Source organism: Schistocerca serialis, chromosome 1, assembly GCF_023864345.2.
Source record: "Schistocerca serialis cubense isolate TAMUIC-IGC-003099 chromosome 1, iqSchSeri2.2, whole genome shotgun sequence".
NCBI classification, from domain to species: Eukaryota; Metazoa; Arthropoda; class Insecta; order Orthoptera; family Acrididae; genus Schistocerca; species Schistocerca serialis.
In genome coordinates, this window is record NC_064638.1 from 798,863,328 (window position 1) to 798,883,805 (window position 20,478).

Sequence of the window (20,478 nt, forward strand, 5' to 3'; positions counted from 1 at the left end):
AAAAGAAGGATTCAAAATTTGCCCTAAAGATGATGTTATTTACTAATATAGTTTCATTCACATTAAACTTATATGTGTGAATATATTGAATACATCATTTGCAGTATGATGGACAATAATGTATCTTAGTAGACAATAATAATCTGAAACATCGTTTACATGGTGAATGTTGTTTATGTAATTGAATATGTAAGTATGTGTGTATACAAAAGATGACATCAGTTGGAATTTTTAATGCCTCAAGATGGATTGTAAATAAAGAAATAAATAAAAAGCAAGAGCTTTACCTGCTCTGTTACTCTGTATTGGTGAGATGTCTGCTATTATCAGTTAATGCTTTGTAGTGCTGGAGCCTCCACCACAACATAAATCTGAGCTAAGATTATATAAAATGGTTTAAAGTAGTTTGCAATACTGTAACATATCCAGATGCAGCAATGCGACAGAAAGTTGTATTTATGGAATAGATGCAGATAGCATTACATTAATTCTTGCAGCCGTGTGTATATGTTCTAGTCCAAATTTAGAGCTGTGTGGTCATCCTTAGTTGACTGTTTTTGGACCATCCTCCTAAGAAAAACTTTTTGTGACTTTCTTTTTTGTGATGGTCTCAGACAGTGAAAAAAGATTTCACAGATGTTTACTCATTTCAGAGCAGCAGAAAAAAGCACACTGGCAGAGGTTATCAGTGTTGACTTTAGAATTTGATTGATCAGCATCTTTTATTCCTAAATCCAAACAGAAATGCATTTAGACTGACTGTATTTCATCCAAACACACAGGCTGGCTTTTATTTTATTCTTCCTAATGTCCTAATAAACATGTAAACCAGAAAAGTTTCACAAATTTCACTGATTTCTTTGATTACTGCCTCCCCAACTACTATTTTTTTTAATTGTCGACCTTTACTTTACCAATAGTGAGGTTTTCTATTTCTGCCACATAGTTATCTGGAGTTAAAAATTATAATTTACTGCTGAAAAATTCAAATTTCAGTAATACCCATAAGGAGTAACATAGTGGTATGGTCTAAAACACTGCAGAATTTATCCAAAAGACATGCTCATTTAAATAAAGAACAGTGAAGAATATTAGAAAGAAAACTGACATTAACATGAAAGATGGCAAGAATTAATTCTTTGATAGTTACACCTTAAGAAAAATGTATAAGATATTATCTGAATGAGAAATACATGGCATTAAAGTTACTAGAATATTAATACATGTATGTCAGTGGACCAATGATGATAATTTTTTTTCAGTGTGGCAGTTTTATCAAGTCTTAAGCACAATTAAGCAAATTTAGTCAAGCTGTTAATCCATCAAAATATAAAGTTCTTTTACCTTTTTTAAAAAATAAACCTCAAATTAATCTACTTATTGTTGAATAATGTAGGTAAAAGCTTGATGCTAACTGGGTTCACAACCTTTGTGAAGTTTTTAAAGAAATATATAGTAGATAAATTCCAACACCAAATGCAACTGCTCTTACAGCATGTCACAGCTTTCTATTATTGACTGGGTTCCAGCAGACCACAATGCTTGAAAATAACCATGTCAGAATTGCAAGTGCAATAAATGCAGATGGAGATGAAGAATTTATAACAAGAAGATTCACAAGTTTCCACTGATAAGTTATTGTATTCCAAGTTAGTAAAAATGTTAGGCTCTGTTCTCTAATCTGAGGAGTAAAAAGAGAAAAAGAAACACATGTGTAAGGTGCAGAGAAGATGGGATGAGAATTTATAGGGCAGCTAACTTTTACACAGGAGGGTGCAAGATGTTCAGTGGCAGGTAGTGTGAAAAATGCTTGAATGGAGAGATATGACTAGTTAATTATGTAAAACACTGGAAGCGGTCACAAATCTAGCAGAAAAGATTTTTGATACTGAGGTACCCTGTTAGTGTTCCAACTGTGACTAAGTGAATGAACCAAAAATTAATTGTGTTGTCTTTTGTGGATATCAGACAAAGGAAAACTGCAAGATTAGCCTTCGGCTCTTTGCATGGCCAATGTTCGCACAGTAAAAAATTCTACTGAACCATTGGCAGTATGACAGTCATGATCTAGAATCCCATTTCAGTGACCTGACACACCTGCTTCAACATTCCTGATTTACTTTGTTACATAAAGATTTTAGTCCACATTATTATTACTTCTTTGATTATTTTTCTTCTTGGAGATAGTGTTGCAATAAAAATAATTACTGATAGTTGATTATCATCTGTGTCCTACTCCAAGTGCATGGTCACTGCTTTTACAATATTTAAAAGCCTATGTCTGCCAGTAAAATGTTTCATTGTCTTTTTCAGATTCTGTAGTAATTCATTTGATTATGTTGAAAAGTCAGGCCATAAAATAGGTTAACTTACAATGTACATCACAGTCCATAAAAATTAAAACCAAAATATTATGAAGTACTTCTCAAAAAAAATTAAATGCTTTCCATATTTTTCATTTAAACTCTAGCTAATTTTTGTGATACCTTGTATAAATCACATTTATATTAAGACAAAGTTCCTTAATCTACCTTACATTAATGACAATAGTGAATAATAAAAGATCTCACTGTTCTGTCAACAAAATCATTAATATTCAATCATATGTCATATGGCTTTCTTGGCTGAGAAATACCATGGACTGTAGTCAGTTGGCTCATCATTGACCCCTTTCCCTGCAGATATGTGAGAGATATGTTGTATGTGTATTTATGGAGTGGAGGTGAGTGTAATGGATGCATATATAGCGAAGTGTTATGTTTGTTTTGTATGATGATGAGAGAAAGGAGGTTGTGAAATACAGTGTCAGTGCATATCCTAATCCTCTGCAATAGCACCAAGGGACTGCTGAGGTTAGTATCCCCATCTGATGGATGTGCCACAAGCCTTCATTTCATGAGACACCAGGGAGATATTTGAAATTTAATCCAGGACATTAATGCAAAGACTAATGGTCAGGAACTTAAAGACACAATCTCTCCTCCTCTTGCTGGTCAGATATTGTCAGTGAAAATTTTCCATCATCAGGACTTGTAGCAGCTTCTCTCCGAGTTCAGAGCCACTCCATAGGCATGTGTTGGTGACTTTGACTACAGGAGTGGGTATTAAAGGATTCTGTAAGTTGTGTTAAAGGTATTTTTATGGTCTTATGTTCACTTTTTTTGCAGCTCAGTACAAAGAACTGATTACCTTTCAGCAACTTAATACATGTTGTTTGAAAATATGATCATAAGATTTGTACAAACTTTTTATTTACTTACAACATTTTCTGAAAGTTGGTTTTTCTGACTGTAATCATTCACACTTACTGTATATGAACATTCTTTTATCAAATCAGAAAGAACTTATACTGCAGAGATCTGTTGCTTATTCTTTTCACCATTACCCATTCTTTTCTCCTTAAACTAGGACACATTTTCATAAAGGGAAAGCTGTAATTCACTTGCAACTCTAAAATCCTAGTGATAACTATAAGTAGCTGAATTCCATTCCAAAAGAAATTGGCATAAAAGTGAAGTTTTCATCTGTTACTAAAACTTAAGTTGTATAATTAAATATGCATAAAATATTAAGTAAGAGAAAGATTGGTACTATATATCACAGTAAGTTCATTTTCATACTTGTCATACATGTTTATATAACATAGCTGCTAGATGTTCTGAGCAAAATACAAATAAAAAGTATAAAGAAAATGTAATGAGAATCAGATTACAGATTTGTACATTAAGAACTTTTAGAAAAACCATACTAAGGACAATCAATTTCCTTGCAACCTACTTATTTAGCAATATCATTTTCCCTTCTTTAGAAAATATGAGATGACAGTTTTAACTTCCCATATAATAAATATGCACATAGTGTAAGGTACTTATGTCACCATTGCTGTGTATCATCAGCACCTGTCTATGGATGGCTTGGTTACAAAAAAGTTGCAGAATACTCATTCTAAGCAAACACATTTCTCTCTTAGAATTGAAGATTAACAGGTTAAGTTGATAAAAAATATTCATTGCTCACTAACAACATTGACTCATTATAACTGATGTATATGTGACCTGCTCGTACAGATGAACAGTTAAGTTTCTTTCAGGACACAGTAACAGAACAGGAACTCAAGACGGCATACAATTACAAACATACATCTACATCTTAATCATTTTTCAGTCATTTTTCATACATATAAATATTAACAGTTTGAGTTATTATCTTAATCTGAGTTAAGCACCTTGACTTATTGTTCAATCATAATGAATTAAGGTAACATCAAAAGTCATTGTGGTTACCTTAACAACATAAAATTTGCTTGCAGTTCCTATAATTCACCTCATGCATCAAATTAATACTTTTGATGTTCCCCTTCAAACACTACACTGTGTTGACTACATCCCGTACATATCCACAGAGGGCACTAGAAAAAATCTCTTCATTATGATCAACATCAACTGCTGTTATCTCAAAGACAGAAGCAGAATCAAAGCAGGAACAACGAAAAGTGTGGGATGATCAACTGCAGCTGTTGTAAAAGAGAAAACAAGATAAAATCAGTAAACAAAATCATTGCAACTGGTTTTTTTTTTCTTCTTCTATAAACTTTGCTTACCTCCTGAACGACAGTCAGAGTTGTCAGATGTTGGTTCATATCCTTTCATGCATTGGCATACACCAGAAATGGAACAGATAGCTGTCATGTCATTTCCATGTTTGAGTACACACTCAGCACTATCTGAACAACGTTCATTAAGTCCTGAAAAACTAGCAATCTTGTTAAAACTGCAGACACACTGTTTAATTCACATTAATTTATATTTACTTGTAGACAAATGTGTTAAATGTTCCACATATTTTCCATTCCTGAGGTCCTACAGAAAACAGGAAATATGTCTTCAGCAAATGTAAATTAAAAGATTACTACTGTAAGAGAATGCCAAAATTTGTGCTGAAATTTTTTCAAGATCTATGGAAAGGTTTGAATTATCTGTATACAGACATAAAAAAGGAGATTGGTGTTAACAGAAATTAGTAAAATAAAAAAGGCTAACCTACAAATTTGTTTTTTGTACAAAGTATCATAGTATAGTGTTCCTGATATTCTTAAACCTTGTATCACAGTGAATATTTTCTTTATCAGAGTAAATGTCTATATTTACAACACAAAATTAATTATTTTGTTTCGACATGTGTTCATATGCACCCTAATGAATAATGTATAGCCTGCACCAATAGCATGATCATTAAAATAGACAGACAACAACTTTTCAGTATCAACTGAGACGCCATGGAATGCGTCCTTACACCTTCTTTTGCCTGGCTTAGTTCAGCAACCTGACAAGGCAAGGACTTAACAAGTCGTTGAAAGTCCCCTGCAGAAATATTGAGCCATACTGCCCCAACAGTCATTCATAATTGCGAATGTTTTGCTTGTGCAGTAGTTCGCACAACAACTAGTTTCTATGTTACATCCCATAAATGTTTAATAGGATTAATGTCAGGTGATCTGGGTGGCCAAATCAATCGCACAAATTGTCCAGAATGTTCTTCAACCAAGTCGTGAAGAATTGTGGCCCAAGTGACATGGTACATTGCCATTTATGAAAATCCATCACTGTTTGGAAGCTTGAAGTCTGTGAATGGCTGCAAATGATATCCAAGAACCTGAACATAACCATTTCTAGTCAAAACACATCTCACACAAATTGGAGCCACCACCAATTTGAATAGTCTCTTGTTAATAGCTTGGGTCCATGGTTCCATGGGGTATCTGCCTGGAAACCTGAGTATTGAAATTAGATTGAAACACCCAAATAATGATTCTAGTTTGTTTTTCCTGTCTGTGTCGTTTAAGAAATCTGGACTGAAATCTCCACAAATTATTGTTCCTTCTTTACTGGCAGGTAGCTCAATAAAGCATCTAGATTTCTCATAAATAGCTGACTGTTTTGTAGAGGCAATCTGTAGACTGTTACAATTATCAGAGAAGTATTCTGCAGTAGCATCTCACAAGCACACTCTTCTAGGTTCTGCTTAACACAAAATCTATTTGTTTCAGTATTTTTGACTTTTTGTTCACCTTTTACAACAATGTCACTCCTCCTTTTTCCATATTAACTCATCACAAAAATGACGCAAGTCTGTAATCCTTGATATTTTGTATATAAAAAAGACGCTCATTTACTGCTATTTAATGTATAAATCTTCTTGTAAGACATCAACTGCTCCTGACTGTATTCATATAGGCAGAACCGTAAATAATATCAGCTATCAGTTTATGGTAGCAATATAATATAAATAGTCATTTCCACTACCATAGTGTCTCAATTAATTTTACTCATTCAGTAAACTGTAAATCATAATTTATGAGTGCATATGATACAGTTTAAATGTTGTAACATTGCTCGTACCTCCATTTTTCCAGAATTGTATTTCATTATCTACAGAATGCTTTGCATTGTGGAACATTGTCTTACTGAACAAAAATTTATCTTATTGAACAAAAATTTATTTTGCTCATAGCTGTAACTTGATCTATAATGACATGGCAAAATGACAAACCTGTATCTTCAAGGAATCATTGTCTGACATAGGAATAAATGAAGCTCATTGCCTCCATCAGGGCAGATCAGCGACTAAACAAATGCATCCTCAAGTCATAAGTGTGCTTTCAGATATGTCATGTGGATGATAATGTGATGTGTCTCGAATTTTAATTGTGTAGTTACTTGTAGAGGAACATTACATAAAGAAAATTAGTCTCCAGAACAGACTTTGCTGAACAGCCATATATGGTATGTGGTGGACTAGACATAAGTGAGTTAAAGAATGCAGTGCATTATTGGATAACTAATTTCCATGTCTTTTAGGTACAAACTATTAATTACCAAAAATGAATGGAAAATGATAACTCAGTCAGTGAATCTTCATGATGTGTACACGTACAGAAAATTGAAACAGGAAAAGATGCGCATTAACAAAAGTGTCAGAAATATATTCTGTAGACTGCATTAATAGTTAACTATCATTAAATTATAATATTTTATTTGTGCTCATACTTAAAGAAGTTAGTAGGAAAGGAAATTCCTGTGGAAAGTTGGTACTTACTTAGTGGTGCTAAGTAACTATTATTTATCTGCTCTTGATTCTTAAATATTTATGAAGTCACTGTGGTAATGTATAACACTACTACATATTTACATTCTGTAAAAATAGAGCCTTGTTTACAATTAACAATATACCAAGGAATTCTTTTCTTCTAAGAATTTACAAATTCTTACAAAAGCTAAGTAATTTTTTTAGAAATGTAGTTGACTCTCTATTACATGTTTTTTATCAGAAAAATAAAATTAGAAATGTAGTCCTAGATAATTTTATGGAGCAACAGGAACCGAAATTATACAAGATAAGATACTGTCCCTAAATTCAACCCAACACCATCATATACACTGCAAATGTGAAACATAACAAACTGACATTCTTGTAAACCCATTCTAGGTTTTTTATCTGTTTACATAGTGAATTGATTAATGTCTGTTATTGGACTCTTACATCATTTTAATTTGTATGAAGTTGCATAATATGAACCTTCAAGTAACTTTGTATCATGAGTAAACATTAACGTTTTCATAAGTCTGTTTTAGATTCTGCAGAGAGTATTTAAAAAAATACTATAATCAAATATAAAATGATAAATTTAAAATCACTATAGATACAGGACCAAATGTAAAATATACACACAAAATAATTGTATTAACTACATTCAGTGATTGAATATTCCTATTAGCTTCATAAAAAGTTGCAATGTACATGGTAAACCATCCTCTTTTCTTACAGAATGTAAAATCAATGCTTTTGCAGATACCATGTACGAGTATAATCAGATAAACACTAAAGTAGCTGTGCAATATAACCTGTAAGAAATAATTCAGCCTAGTAAACGTCATTTTTTTTTCAACATAACTTATGCTTTGCTTTCTGACCTAATGTTTAACAATTAATTTGATTTCATCATCATTTTTTTTCTTTTGCATCCTTTATTTCTACTGCCCGCAGCCTTCTACATTTACCTTTCACCCCTTTTCACAACTCAATTAAATATAGATATATACAGAAAATGATCTATGCTAGAATTTCATCAAGGTTACTAACAAATCATTCATTTATAAAATTGTTACATTACATGATTTTTATAAAGTGCACTTTTTCTATTACAGTCCAGGTGTAAAATTCTTCAAAAGACAACAACACCTGAATAAAATAAATGGAGTTTGAATATTTTTGAGAATATTTGGCTACAATATCTCTGTTTACTTTTTGTACTTTCACTAAAGGATTCTGCTTAAAGAAAGCCAGTAGTGTGTCCAGAAACAGTGTCTTTGTGGAACTAAATAATAAATATTATTGTGTGGTATTTTATGCAATACCAGAGAACTTAATATTTTGGGAACCTTGAAATTTCACTTTTGAAACTAAAATGTTCTGGCATTCAATTACACTCTTTTATTCTGCATCCTGTTTTGCTTCTCATTTTCCTGCAACTTGGTCCCACTTTTTAGAAGTCACAGTTTACATTTTTCTCCTAATTCACATTTCTTTTCTCTTTACATTCAGCTGTTTCCTTTGCTATAGCGCTTTTCCAATTTCCTCTTCTGTCAAATGTGTTGTTTCAGTACATTATCAATTTCTGTTCAGCACCCTCATTAATATTTCTATTGGATCATGAGTTAACATGTTTCATACTGTTTTAGAATACTTACATTACATTCACTTCAGTCTTTACTCCACTTCATTTACTCATTTGTTCATTCATCAAATTCTGTAGATCAAACCATAAATACGACTTCCATGAATGTAGAATGAAGAAAAATCAGATTAAGGTTTAACATCCTTCTGAGGACAAGATCATTAAAGACATAGCAAAGGTTCACACTGGAGCAAGGATGGTGAAGGAAATTAGCTTTTTGAAAGGAACTGTCCCAGCATTTGTGCTAACCATCTTACATAAATTCCAGAACACTTCAATTTGGGTGGCTGAGGAGGATTGTGCACTGACCACAGCACCTTTGCACTTGATGTGTGAAATGACTCAAGGTACAGTATACATTAACAGGGAGAAGTAGCTAAATTTAGTATACAGTAATAACTTGGAACCATCATTAAACAGTTTTATTGAAGTTGTTCTTACTTAGACCTTATGTTTATGATCACACATCCAAAGGAAGCAAAACCCAGGCCATTATCTGAATCTTATGCATCAGGTATCTTATGCATCTCCACTCAGTTGTCATTATATCCTTGATTATTTTCTCCCAGTTAGCAATGTTTTAACTTCTCTCAAGACATCTTAACTAGTGACAGGATATAAAATTGTGCAGGTTCAACATTAAAAAATTGTTATGTTACATACCAATATTTCTCCAGCATTTAGTCTTGGCAGCAGTGTAGTGATAATCATCCTCACAGACACATAGGCCAGACTGACACTTGGAAAATTCAATGTATTTTGCACATTGTGCATCTTCCTGACATGGACTCTCTAACACTTCAGCAGCTGAAAAATTTACCCAATTGCAGACAGTAATCAACATCAGTATTTCTTTATTAATTGTGCTATTAGACCCCCCCCCCCCCCACACACACACACAAACACACAAACAAACAAACAAACAAAAAGACAAACACACACACACACAGTACACCAATTGAACAGAAAGCTCCCAGAATAAAATTAAAACTACATTGCAATTCTAAAAATGATATCAGTGCAGAATGTTGACAATGTCTCTTATGAGAGAATGAAATTGTCTCCGATCCACCATAGTAGTGCAAAATATTTAATGTTGCTTCTTGTCACTATTCAGGAAATTAAATCAAAATTTTATTGTTACAAGTAAATATGCAGAACTCATGAAAACTGGTTTTCTAACATAACTACATCACATTCAGCTGCAGAAAATAAAGCAAAGATGATACTGAATCAATTACTAAATCATTAAAGGGTAAAGATCCCCAAGGGTGATGTAATTTCGAGTAGAATTAAGAAGATTAGTATACCATATACTACTTCTGTACTCAGCTGTGCAGTGTTTCTTTCAGTTGTGGGAAGTTTCCTGACACATTGAAATACTTGATGTGAACTATCTTTATAAAAAGGTGACAGAGATAACGTACAAAATTACTGGCCAATTTCTTAGTTATCCATGTTTTCAAATTTTTTTGTGAAATCAACCTGTAGGAGAAGTGGCTCATCTCAGTACAAGAAGTTTGCTGTCATTTTATTGGTTTGTGTGTGAGTCATTAGTAGAGTTAAATGATCAGTTGAGAACAATAGGTATTTTGTGTTATTAAACAAAAGTATTTGATTTTGTGACTCAAATAATGTTTTTGCATAAGGTGGAACATTATGGGATTAGGGGAAAAGCTCAACAGTTCTTCACCTCACGTATGGAAAGTAGGAACGAGAAGATTGTCCTTCAGTATCAACAAACAGAAAAGAGGACTGAATCTGACTCAGGTCATGTAAAGTGGGCTTTGCCACAGGGTTTGTTCTAGATGTGTTGCTTTTTGATACATACAAGAATCATTTGCTACTAAAAGACAGATAATTCAACAAAATTTCTCTCTTTGGATGAGACAAATGTTGTTGTAAAAGACAAGGAATGTACTACAAATGATGTAGCTAATAGGATAGTTAATAACACCACCACCGTCACCCAACTTCCAGGTTGACATTTAACTGCAACAAAACGCAATGCATACAGTTTCTGTCACTGGACTCATAAAAGTGAAATTTTACTGTGCAAAGGTGATCAATTCTTACCACTGATGGTACATGGGAGGCTTTCTTGGAAGTATCACCTTCAAGATATTTTGCAGAAACTGAATGCCACAATCTTCAGTGTAAGAATGATCTCCACTGCCTCTGACACTGAATGTGAAAGGCTTGTTTACTTTGCTTACTTTCATACAATTATACTGTAAGTGAGGCAACTCTAGCATTCACCAAGAACATCCTTAGCTGAGGAGAGGGCACTTAGACTGATCTGTGGTGTCAGTTCATGGACTTTTATAGACTTTTGTTCAGGTGCCACAGAATCCTAACCTTACCATTCCTGTATACATCTTCCACTGTGGGATATGTTGTTCACAATATTAAATCATCCAGAAGAAACTGTAACAATCAAACATTTCTTCAGTGAACACTAGATGTAAAAAAGATTTGCACTTGGGTACCGTACAGAAAGATGTGCACTATTCAATACATTTCATTTTCAAAAGGCTTCCAGCATATCTGAAAAAAATTGAATTATAAACGTGAAACATCCAAATCTATGTTTAAAAGCTTCCTTGTAGCACAATACTTCCATTCCATAAAAGAATCCTTGATGTAATTGAGAACTACTCTCTGTAATGTAATTTATTCGCATACTCTCTGCATTTTTTGTAGTTGATTGATTGTTTAAGGTTTAGATTACAATTTTTTTAATCAAGATTCTGTAAACTATTTTCTGATACATTCCTCGACCCATTAGCTTCAGCTTGCATTGTCCCACGAAACCTGATAGATAATTGTTTTAATTAATTAGGTTTTACTCTTGTAAACAAAAGATACAGATTTCCACATAATAAGGGACAAGTTATTACCTACATAATTATATGGAGGAGTGACAGAATAGAAAATTTGGCTGTGGAGGGTATATGGTGCACATGTGAAGGTTTTGGAGGAAAATAAAGGTTTGGGTAAGGTAAGCAGGTTCAAATTGATGTAGAGTGCAGTAATTATGCTGAAAAGACTTGCACAAGCCAGTCTAGCATGTCTTTTGACTGATGACTATAACAACAACGACATTAACAGTCGCGATATATTTTGTGATATTTAAAGAATGGTGTCATGGAAGCAATAAAAGCTATTGTATATTTATTCACAGACAACCATTTATGGCCAAATGGACATCTTCGAGTGATACATTAACACTAAATCAAGTTAAAGGAAGGTTGCTTGGTGTCAAATACACTGCTGTACAAAACTTAAGAACGAGGTAGATAAAGTAACAAGACAACTGTTCAGTGGAAATGAACGACAGTGTAGGAGTATGTTGCCAGATGTCTCCTAATCGTGCACAGAAATCTGAACGTCACTTGCCCTGAGGTTGGCGTGCCTGTAGCGCCAAATGGGAATGGCCCCACATCACGAGGAAGTTGAAGGAATGGGACATACAGTGTGCTTCAATCAGCGAACAGTTACGTGTTTGGTAGTGGTGGTACTTACAATGAAATAGTCCATAGACAACATCTGGATGACTTCGTATGGACATAAATCGTCGGAAACTTGAAGAAGGACCACGTGTAACGAATATAGCCGAGGAGTCTTGTATCGCTCTAAGCATTGTTTCGCTTGCGTGGAGGCCATTCTGAACTACAGACAATGCAGCCCGAAGAAGAGGGGGTGGTCGACCACGGTCAACTGCAGCATCAGGTAAGCGCTGCATTGTGCAACAGGCAAGAAGCGAACTACGTCAAACAGCGGGTGCAACTGCAGCCACATTTAACAGGACTGCAAAGTACAAAATATCTCTCTCCATAGTGGCTCGGCGACTGCGTAGGTGGTCTCCTTCACCCCCGATCAGTACGTTGTGCTCGATGACACCCATACATCGGCGGCACTGTTTGCTGTGGTGCATAGCGACTGGACCAGCAAGGCGTGGGATAACATGTTCTTCCCTAATGTGATCAGATTTAGTTGAGCAGTGATTCTGGACATACCCTCATATGGCCAGAGGTGGAAATGCGTAATGCACCCGGGAACAATGTCGAACATGGTCGTTTTGCTTGTGCAGGTGTTATGGTCTGGGAAGGTATAATGTTGCATGGGCATACTGATCTGCAAATCTTTGAACACGTTATACATTTTTGTGCCACTGTACCCGGCAAATGAAGACTGAAGGTCGAATTCGTGTAGTTGCAAAGTTTTGCACAGTTGCACGACGGAGAGCCATGAACAACATACGAAAAATCCTAACCTATGAAGTATGAACGTGGGGTTGGATAGGGGCTTTAAGGGTCACTTTTTATGTTCTTGAATAACTCGAAAACAGCAGTTTCTTACGAAATTGTTTCCCAGAAGAAAATTAAACTTCATTCAGTATCTTACAGAAAAAATCTGACTCATTACTTCTCTAGAACTTGTAGTTTCTGCATTGCAGGGGATGGAAGAATTGCAGAATGTTAAAATATTGTTTTGATGGCAAAAAATTAATGTTTTTTGTTAAATGAAGTGGGTTAGGAATAAATATTTAATGCGTGTACCACATCTAAGCGCATCAGAACCGTATTAAAGGATACATTGTGTTCTGGGGCTGCGACAGACTAGAGCGGGTGTGGAGGGAAGATACGTGAGGAAAGGCAGGTCGCTGGATTGTTGTCATCCATTTCCTTCCTACGCTGGTTTGCAAACGAAAGAGCAAGCGCCTTACGAATCATTGACAAGACATGATCGGCAGATGAGGCGGGGGGGGGGGGGGGGCGTTCATTTTTCACAACAAAGTTTAGGCTATAGTTTGGTGATCCTCTGATGAACACTCAGCAGTCGCTATGCAGTGAGCGAAATCTGATCTTATACAAAAGAAAGACACTTCCAATATCAAGATTTTAACTGTAAACGCAGAAGATTTGTATATTTACTGACCTCCAGAAAAGCTGTCGCGCTCCGACATATTTAAACAGACACAGAACGTATACCGCGAAGACAGTTCAGACGTCATAGAAAGGGGTGTGTTCTTAGCAGTCGTCAAAAATATTGTGTCTATCGATGTTGCAACTGAGCCTGACTGTGAAGTTATCTGTAAGCCATTCCAGGAAAGTCTATTCTCAGTAGTGCACAAGTACCCCGCTCTTCCAATATTAAATGGAGGAGACTTTAGTCTACCGAGTATAGATAGACGTTTATGAATTCATTGATGGTGGTACGGTCTTGGGAAATAATTATAAATACATTTGTCTGAAAATTGTCTTGAGCAGCTGGCTCTACTACCCACAATGGAAATATTTTAGACCTTGTAGCTGCAAACGCACTTGACCATGTCGACAGTATTTGTATAGAGACAAGGATTACTGATCATGATGTCATCGTAAACACGTTGGTTACTGAAGTTGATAAATCCATCAAAAATGGTAGGAGAGCTCTTATGCTGGAAAGAGTAGACAAGTAGTTGTTAGCATGGTACTTAGACAATGAATGGACATCATTTAGTTCCGCGATGAGTAATGTAGAGGTATTATTGGCAAAGTTTAAAATGATTGTAAATCGCGTTATGGAGAAATATATGCCGAGTAAGTGGATTAAGGATGGATAAGACACATAGTGGTTTTGTAAAAAAAATTCGGAAAATAGTGTGACACCAGAGATTGTTGCACTTACAGTTCCAAAAAAACGCAGAAATGTCGACATCCACAAGTTAGTAGAAATTTGTGCATTTGTGAAAAATCGATGCGCGAAGCGTAAAACTTCCACCATTATACGTTAGCGTAGCATCTTGTTGAGAACCATAAAAAATTCTGGTTCTACGAAATATCGATAGCGGGTCCAAGGCTCATATCCAGTCATTCGTCGAACAGCGGAAATAACGGACATCAAAGGAAGGCTGAAGTTTTAAATTTCGCTTTTAAAAAATCGTTCACCTAGGATAACCGTACAGACATACCATCGTTTAACCGTAGCACAGATTGGCTTTAAGATGACATAGAAATGGGCACCCCTGGCGTTGAGAAGCAACTGAAAGACTTAAAAACAAAAAAGTACAAGTCCTGGATTGAAATCCAACACGGTTCTACAGAGAGTACTGTTTAGAATTGACACCCATTACTTAGCTTGTAAAGTATGCAGTGCCAAGCGACTATAAAAAGGGCAGGTGACTCGTGTTTATAAAAAGGTAAAACAACAAACCCGCAAGATTAAAGACTAATATCCTAAACATCGGTTTGCTGTAATATTCTTGAGCATATTCTACTTCTGAATACAATGAATTTCCTTGAGGTAGAAATGCTTCTGTCCGCAGTAAGCATGGACTGGGCGAAATTCAGCTTGCCCTTTTCTAGCACGATTTTCCTTCATAGCTACGGTTAGAATAGAAAGTATTCTATCAACCAATACTTCAAATCGATAAAATTATCCTGCAAAAAATTTGAGCGTCATCGTTCCTCTCACTGGATCTAGACCACTTACAGTGTTTTATTACATTCTTGCTTCTCTGTCATCCTCGGAAGTTTGGCGCAGCATTAGGAAACTACCAAACGTCAGCTTGCTTGTATATCTGTTCCCTTTCCCTCATAGTTAAGTTGCTCAGCTTCATTTTATAGGGTTAGTGTGCTGTGTGGCAAACAAACGGTTCAATTGTACCTTGTCGAATATTCTGATTTCCAAAATCCGAATTTATCAACAACACAAAAGGCTAATTAACTTAATTCTCATCATAAACGTTTGTTACTTACTAAAAAGTAACAAGTAGGGCACTGTCTGGCAGTCATTCGATGTTAGTCCATAATTACAGTAAGGAGCTGCCACTTGCATTTAGCGATATGAGGTATAACACGTAACTGGAACAAGGAATTACTGTTGTTTTTACCTACCTAAGAGACAGTGGCGACCGTCTTGGCTAATTTCATGATGTACTGTGCAGTGGCATACGTCTTTGCAGACGGCTCCTTCCGTTATACATTCTTCGTCAGTGTCACAATTCTGCCCAAGTTCTGAAATAGTTTAGAGTGTAATTTCATTAACAAATTAAAATAACCAAACATGCATGGTTACATACACCATAAGGAACATACACATTTCAATCTAATGCTATAGACATAGGACAGCAAAGCTCCACGGTCTGGTCCAGGTGGGCGAATTGGGACCATCCTACAGCCGTGTCATCCTCTGCCAAAGGTGTCACATCAGGATGCGGAATGGAGGGGTTTTGGTTTTTCTGTACAGAGTTGTGCTATACCGAAAATACGGTCGGGTAGTTTTGGAACACTGCATGAATGATGTAGTAAATGGTACCATTGCTAGTGAAGGAAAGATAAATGATTTTATTTCTTTTTAGTTTGTTTGCTTGTTTGTATTGCACATATTTAGGACCGCACATCATTCAGTGTTATTCCAGTGCGTATTTTACGTTTTCACAGATTGCTTATAAATTACATTTTGTAAGGATGTTTCCGTAAGAGCGTGCAAAAATGTAACACGACGTAAGAAATGCTCCACTGAACAATATGAGGTAGGGAACGTGGGGTCGGAGAAGCCAGCTTAAGGAGATGTGGAAGTAAACTTGTCTACCGCTTTGTCTACCATTATTACTGTTTTCCAGTACATTTTTTATTTCCTGCAAGGAAACATGCAAGACGAGCCTGGTTACTAGGAAGTCATGAAGCATGTTTTGTTTACAGTACTTATCCATAAGGTGGCTTTGTTGTATCGTATATACATTGCCTCATGACAGAACAAGCTATGAATCAACGACAGACGCATTCATTACTGAGTGCTATTCAGAGACATACAGTAAAATCCAGTGGATCATTGCCGGTACAGTTTCGTAGGACTTACTGACATGCGCCTTGTGTATGGTGAAGTACGTTGCAATGCTCTCGCTGCTGAAAGGCTGTAAAGAGAACGATTTCCTGACAGACATCATCCGTCACGACGAATGTTTATTTCTCTCGAAGGACGAATACGGGAGACTGGTTCATTGGAAAGAAGAAACGAGGGGCCTGGCAACATGAGGGCCACTCGCACACCCCATTTTGAAGAGGAGGTGCTGAAACGTGTTGCAGCGGACCCCGCTACAATTACTCGTCGTATTGCACGTGAAATGGGCGCTGCACAAACTGCCGTGTGGCGAGTGCTCCACGAACAACAATTACACCCACATCACACACAACGTCTGCATGCAATGCTTGTCACTGACTTTGGATTAACAGTCGCCTTGTGTCAGTGGTTGCTGCAACAATGGATTGATCGACCAGATTTCCTCCAAACCGTGCTATTTACTGACGAAACCTCATTTGACAGTGGTGTTTCGAACAGGAGGAACTGCCATGTGTGGGATGATGAAAACCATTACGCTGTACTAAAGTCTTACCACCAAGTACGTTTTGCTGTGAATATCTGAGCCGGCGTTGTAGAAGACAGTCTCACTGGGCCTTACCTTCTACTTGGCCGTCTGAATGGCCACCTGTACTTAAGGTTCGTGCAGAGTGCTATACCAGAGTTCCTGGAGACTGTACCCTTGGCTGATCATGAGAGATGTGGATACAACAGGATGGTGCACCGCCGTAACTTCAGCGTGGATGTCCGCGACCATCTCAGTGCTGTGTTTCCTGGTCGCTGAATTGAAAGGCGAGGTCACCTGACCTGAATCTCCTTGATTATTTCCTATGGGGGTATCTAAAGTCACTTACCTATGAGACCCCAGTGTATACAGAGATGGAATTAGTTGCCAGAGCTGTAGCTGCCTGTGATGTGATTCTGAACACACCAAGGATATTTGTCAGCGTGCGTCAGGATCTTGTTCGCCACATTGAAATTGATGGCCGACAGTTTCAGCACATTTTGCAAGATACATCGCAAATGGTACGTTCATTGTGTCAGTGATGGTATTTGCAGTTAACTGTAACTAATGTAAATAAAAAAGTACGCAGTAATGTGATTCTATTCCTATTATGTCCTTTAGCTGGCTTCTCCGACCCCAGGTTCCCTGCCTCAAATTGTTCAGTGGAGCATCCTCCATGTCCTGTTAAATTTTTGCAGGCACTTACGGAAACGTGGATGTGTGTGTGTGTGTGTGTGTGTGTGTGTGTGTGTTACTGTTATTATTTTGCACTCAATAGAACGTTCTTCATCGTGCTCAAAGGCAAGAATTTCTTCTTAATATTGACAAATGCGAAAGTTATTTATGTATAAAATAAATTTGTTTTATATAAGTTCGACGAAGTATAGGAGCAACGTTTGATATATTGCTGTTTTGCAGGTGTTTTTATTTCACTTTTTTGTTGAGTAAATTGCTCTTTCTAGCGGTATATGGTTATTCTGTATTGTTTTCCTTTATTTTTAGCACAACATCCCTCTGTTGCACATTACAAATCAACCATTTTCGAGTAAAACCTTATATAAAGATTGACAGTTTCAATTTTGCTATGAATAAGTGAGAAACCGGAGGATAGCTATGTAGAACAAAAATTTTCTGTTGGTTACCTGGCCCTTTAGATATTCTCACTCAGTTTCTAGATGGTTCACACTTCCTGTTTTAGGGGAATTTAGTAAAATACTGATCACAGACGTAAAGAAAGAGAGCGTTATGCTGTAAGCCTGACATATGCAACACACCTAACATGCAGGTAATGCGAGTACAACATTAACTGACTGAAGCTACTAGGAAAACTACCGTAGTCTCTGCTTACTTTTGATATCATGTGGTAGCCTATGGTAGTTATACAACTCTATTCTTGACCATTTAAACACTGTTTCTCACTCAAGTAGCTCCTGACCTAGCACTGAGAGACTGACTGCGTCCCATTCTAGTCCCCACCAAGGAAAAATCCCTGCCAGTACCAGGAGTTAAAACCAGGTCCTCCTAGCAAGCACCTGTCTTCTTTTTCGTTTACAGCTAATCTATATGTGTCTAGCGTTATCTAATTCCCAGCTCCACTTACAGCACATGATTTCAAGATTTGTGAATATGCTCACTGACAATAAGCTGTAGTCTGTGCTAGTCCCTTACAGTGAGATCTTCAGGTTAACATTGATCTAATTGGTGATATCCTTAACGCCATGGATCATGGAAGTCAGGCAGTTGCAGTATTTCTTGGCTTCCGAAAAGAATTTGTCCCGGTATCAAAGATTTCTAAAGTAAGTACAATCACATTTGGTATGGAATTAAATTTGTGACTGGACTGAGGATTTCTCAGTAGGTTTGGTTATATTACTTTGGATGCAGAATATCGACAGATGTAGACGTAACTTCAGACATTCTTCGGGGAAATATATTGGGACCTTTGCTGTTCGTGTTGTATATTGATGACCTAGCATAAAATATTAACAGAGACCTCAGACCCTTGACGAATGTTGCATTTATCTGTAATGAAGTACCACCTGAAAAAACGCTTCGTAAATATACAATTAGGTCTTGATAAGATTTTTAAATTATGGAAATATTGACAGATGGCTTTAAATGTTCAGAAATGCAAAAATTTGCACTTCGATAAGAGCGTAAACTATGACTACAAAATCAGCGAGTCATAATGTCATCAATCAAGTCATACGAACGCCTAGTCTAACAATTTGTGGGGATATGAGATGGAATGACCGCAAAGGTTCAGTCGTAGATAATGCAGGAGGTAGACTTCGGTTCCTTCGCGGGATATTTGGAAAACGATAAATTTCTTATTTTTAAATTTTGGTCACTAGCATAACCACACAGAATTTAAACAATAATTCTGTATTATCTCGTCATCTTCCACACCTGCACGAAAAACAGCGTAATCATTCATGAAGAACGCTGAAGAACAAATATTGTAAATGAAAGTGTTTATGGACCCTTCGCGTGTATGTAGGGTAAGAATCTGATGAACTATTTATCACCTTACAGGAGTTCAGTTAATCTTGTCATAGTACCATAAGTCCAAGACGCATTTCCATTAATATGTTACCAGTTTTTATGCACTTAACCATCATCAGACCTGTTCTTAGAAATCCAGTGGCTTAACGTTGACACTGAGCAGGGTATCAACGCACAACTCACATAAACCGGGTGGTATGTTCCAAAATGGAGTGTTGATGGCAGATGCGTCCAAACCGATGACCTATTAATAAAAATAAGTGCGTATTGGACTCCGGTTTTATTTAAATTACATGAAATTAATAACGTCTTTTGAAAATAGCTGGCAGTGTTTTACAAGATTTGGATGTACTGCACATAGCAGTTTCTACTGAGAGCAGGAAGCTGAGAGTACAGATTAGACCTGCAATTGAAGGTACGAATAGAACAGCTGTTGTCTGTTCTCGTTCTATCAAATCATTATGCCAGGCATAGTTCTCTCCAGGTATAGAGGACGAGTGTTTAGTGCTGTCTGGCGTGTGGCGTAAACTTCAGCTGAGTAACTTCAGACCGGGCACTAACACATCTCACTAAACTGTATGAAATACCTGATATGCCCATTATATCAACTTGAGGATTGAAAACCTCGTATGTTGGCGGTAGTTTAGTGAGATATTGCGACGCATGTTTCTTGGACATGTTATATGTTTGTGAAACACGCAATAGAAAATTCTTGATTTCTTGCAGAAAGTATTTTCATCATACTGGTCTCAAGAAACTATTGCCTATTCCCTAGTTCATTAGACACAACTCGCCAGTTTGCCATCTGACAGTATTTTAGACGGTTTTGTTTTTGCATCTTGTGCCTCGCTTCCTCTCTAGCACGAGATGATTATTCATATACGGGACA

The 20,478-nt window shown here is 36.4% G+C and overlaps 1 protein-coding gene across 1 annotated transcript in view; it reads right to left on the reverse strand.

Annotated features, from left to right (window-relative positions):
• Positions 1–3,229: 3,229 nt before the first annotated feature.
• The window catches only part of LOC126483858 (prion-like-(Q/N-rich) domain-bearing protein 25), a 194,040-nt gene continuing 176,791 nt past the window's right edge, over positions 3,230–20,478 (reverse strand). The window contains exons 6-9 of the mRNA XM_050107084.1: positions 15,616–15,735; positions 9,398–9,541; positions 4,601–4,744; positions 3,230–4,513 (exon numbers count right to left, since the gene is read on the reverse strand). Of these exons, the coding sequence (XP_049963041.1) occupies positions 4,449–4,513; positions 4,601–4,744; positions 9,398–9,541; positions 15,616–15,735 (473 nt within the window). The 3' untranslated portion in view covers positions 3,230–4,448. The remainder of the gene's footprint in view (positions 4,514–4,600; positions 4,745–9,397; positions 9,542–15,615; positions 15,736–20,478) is intronic.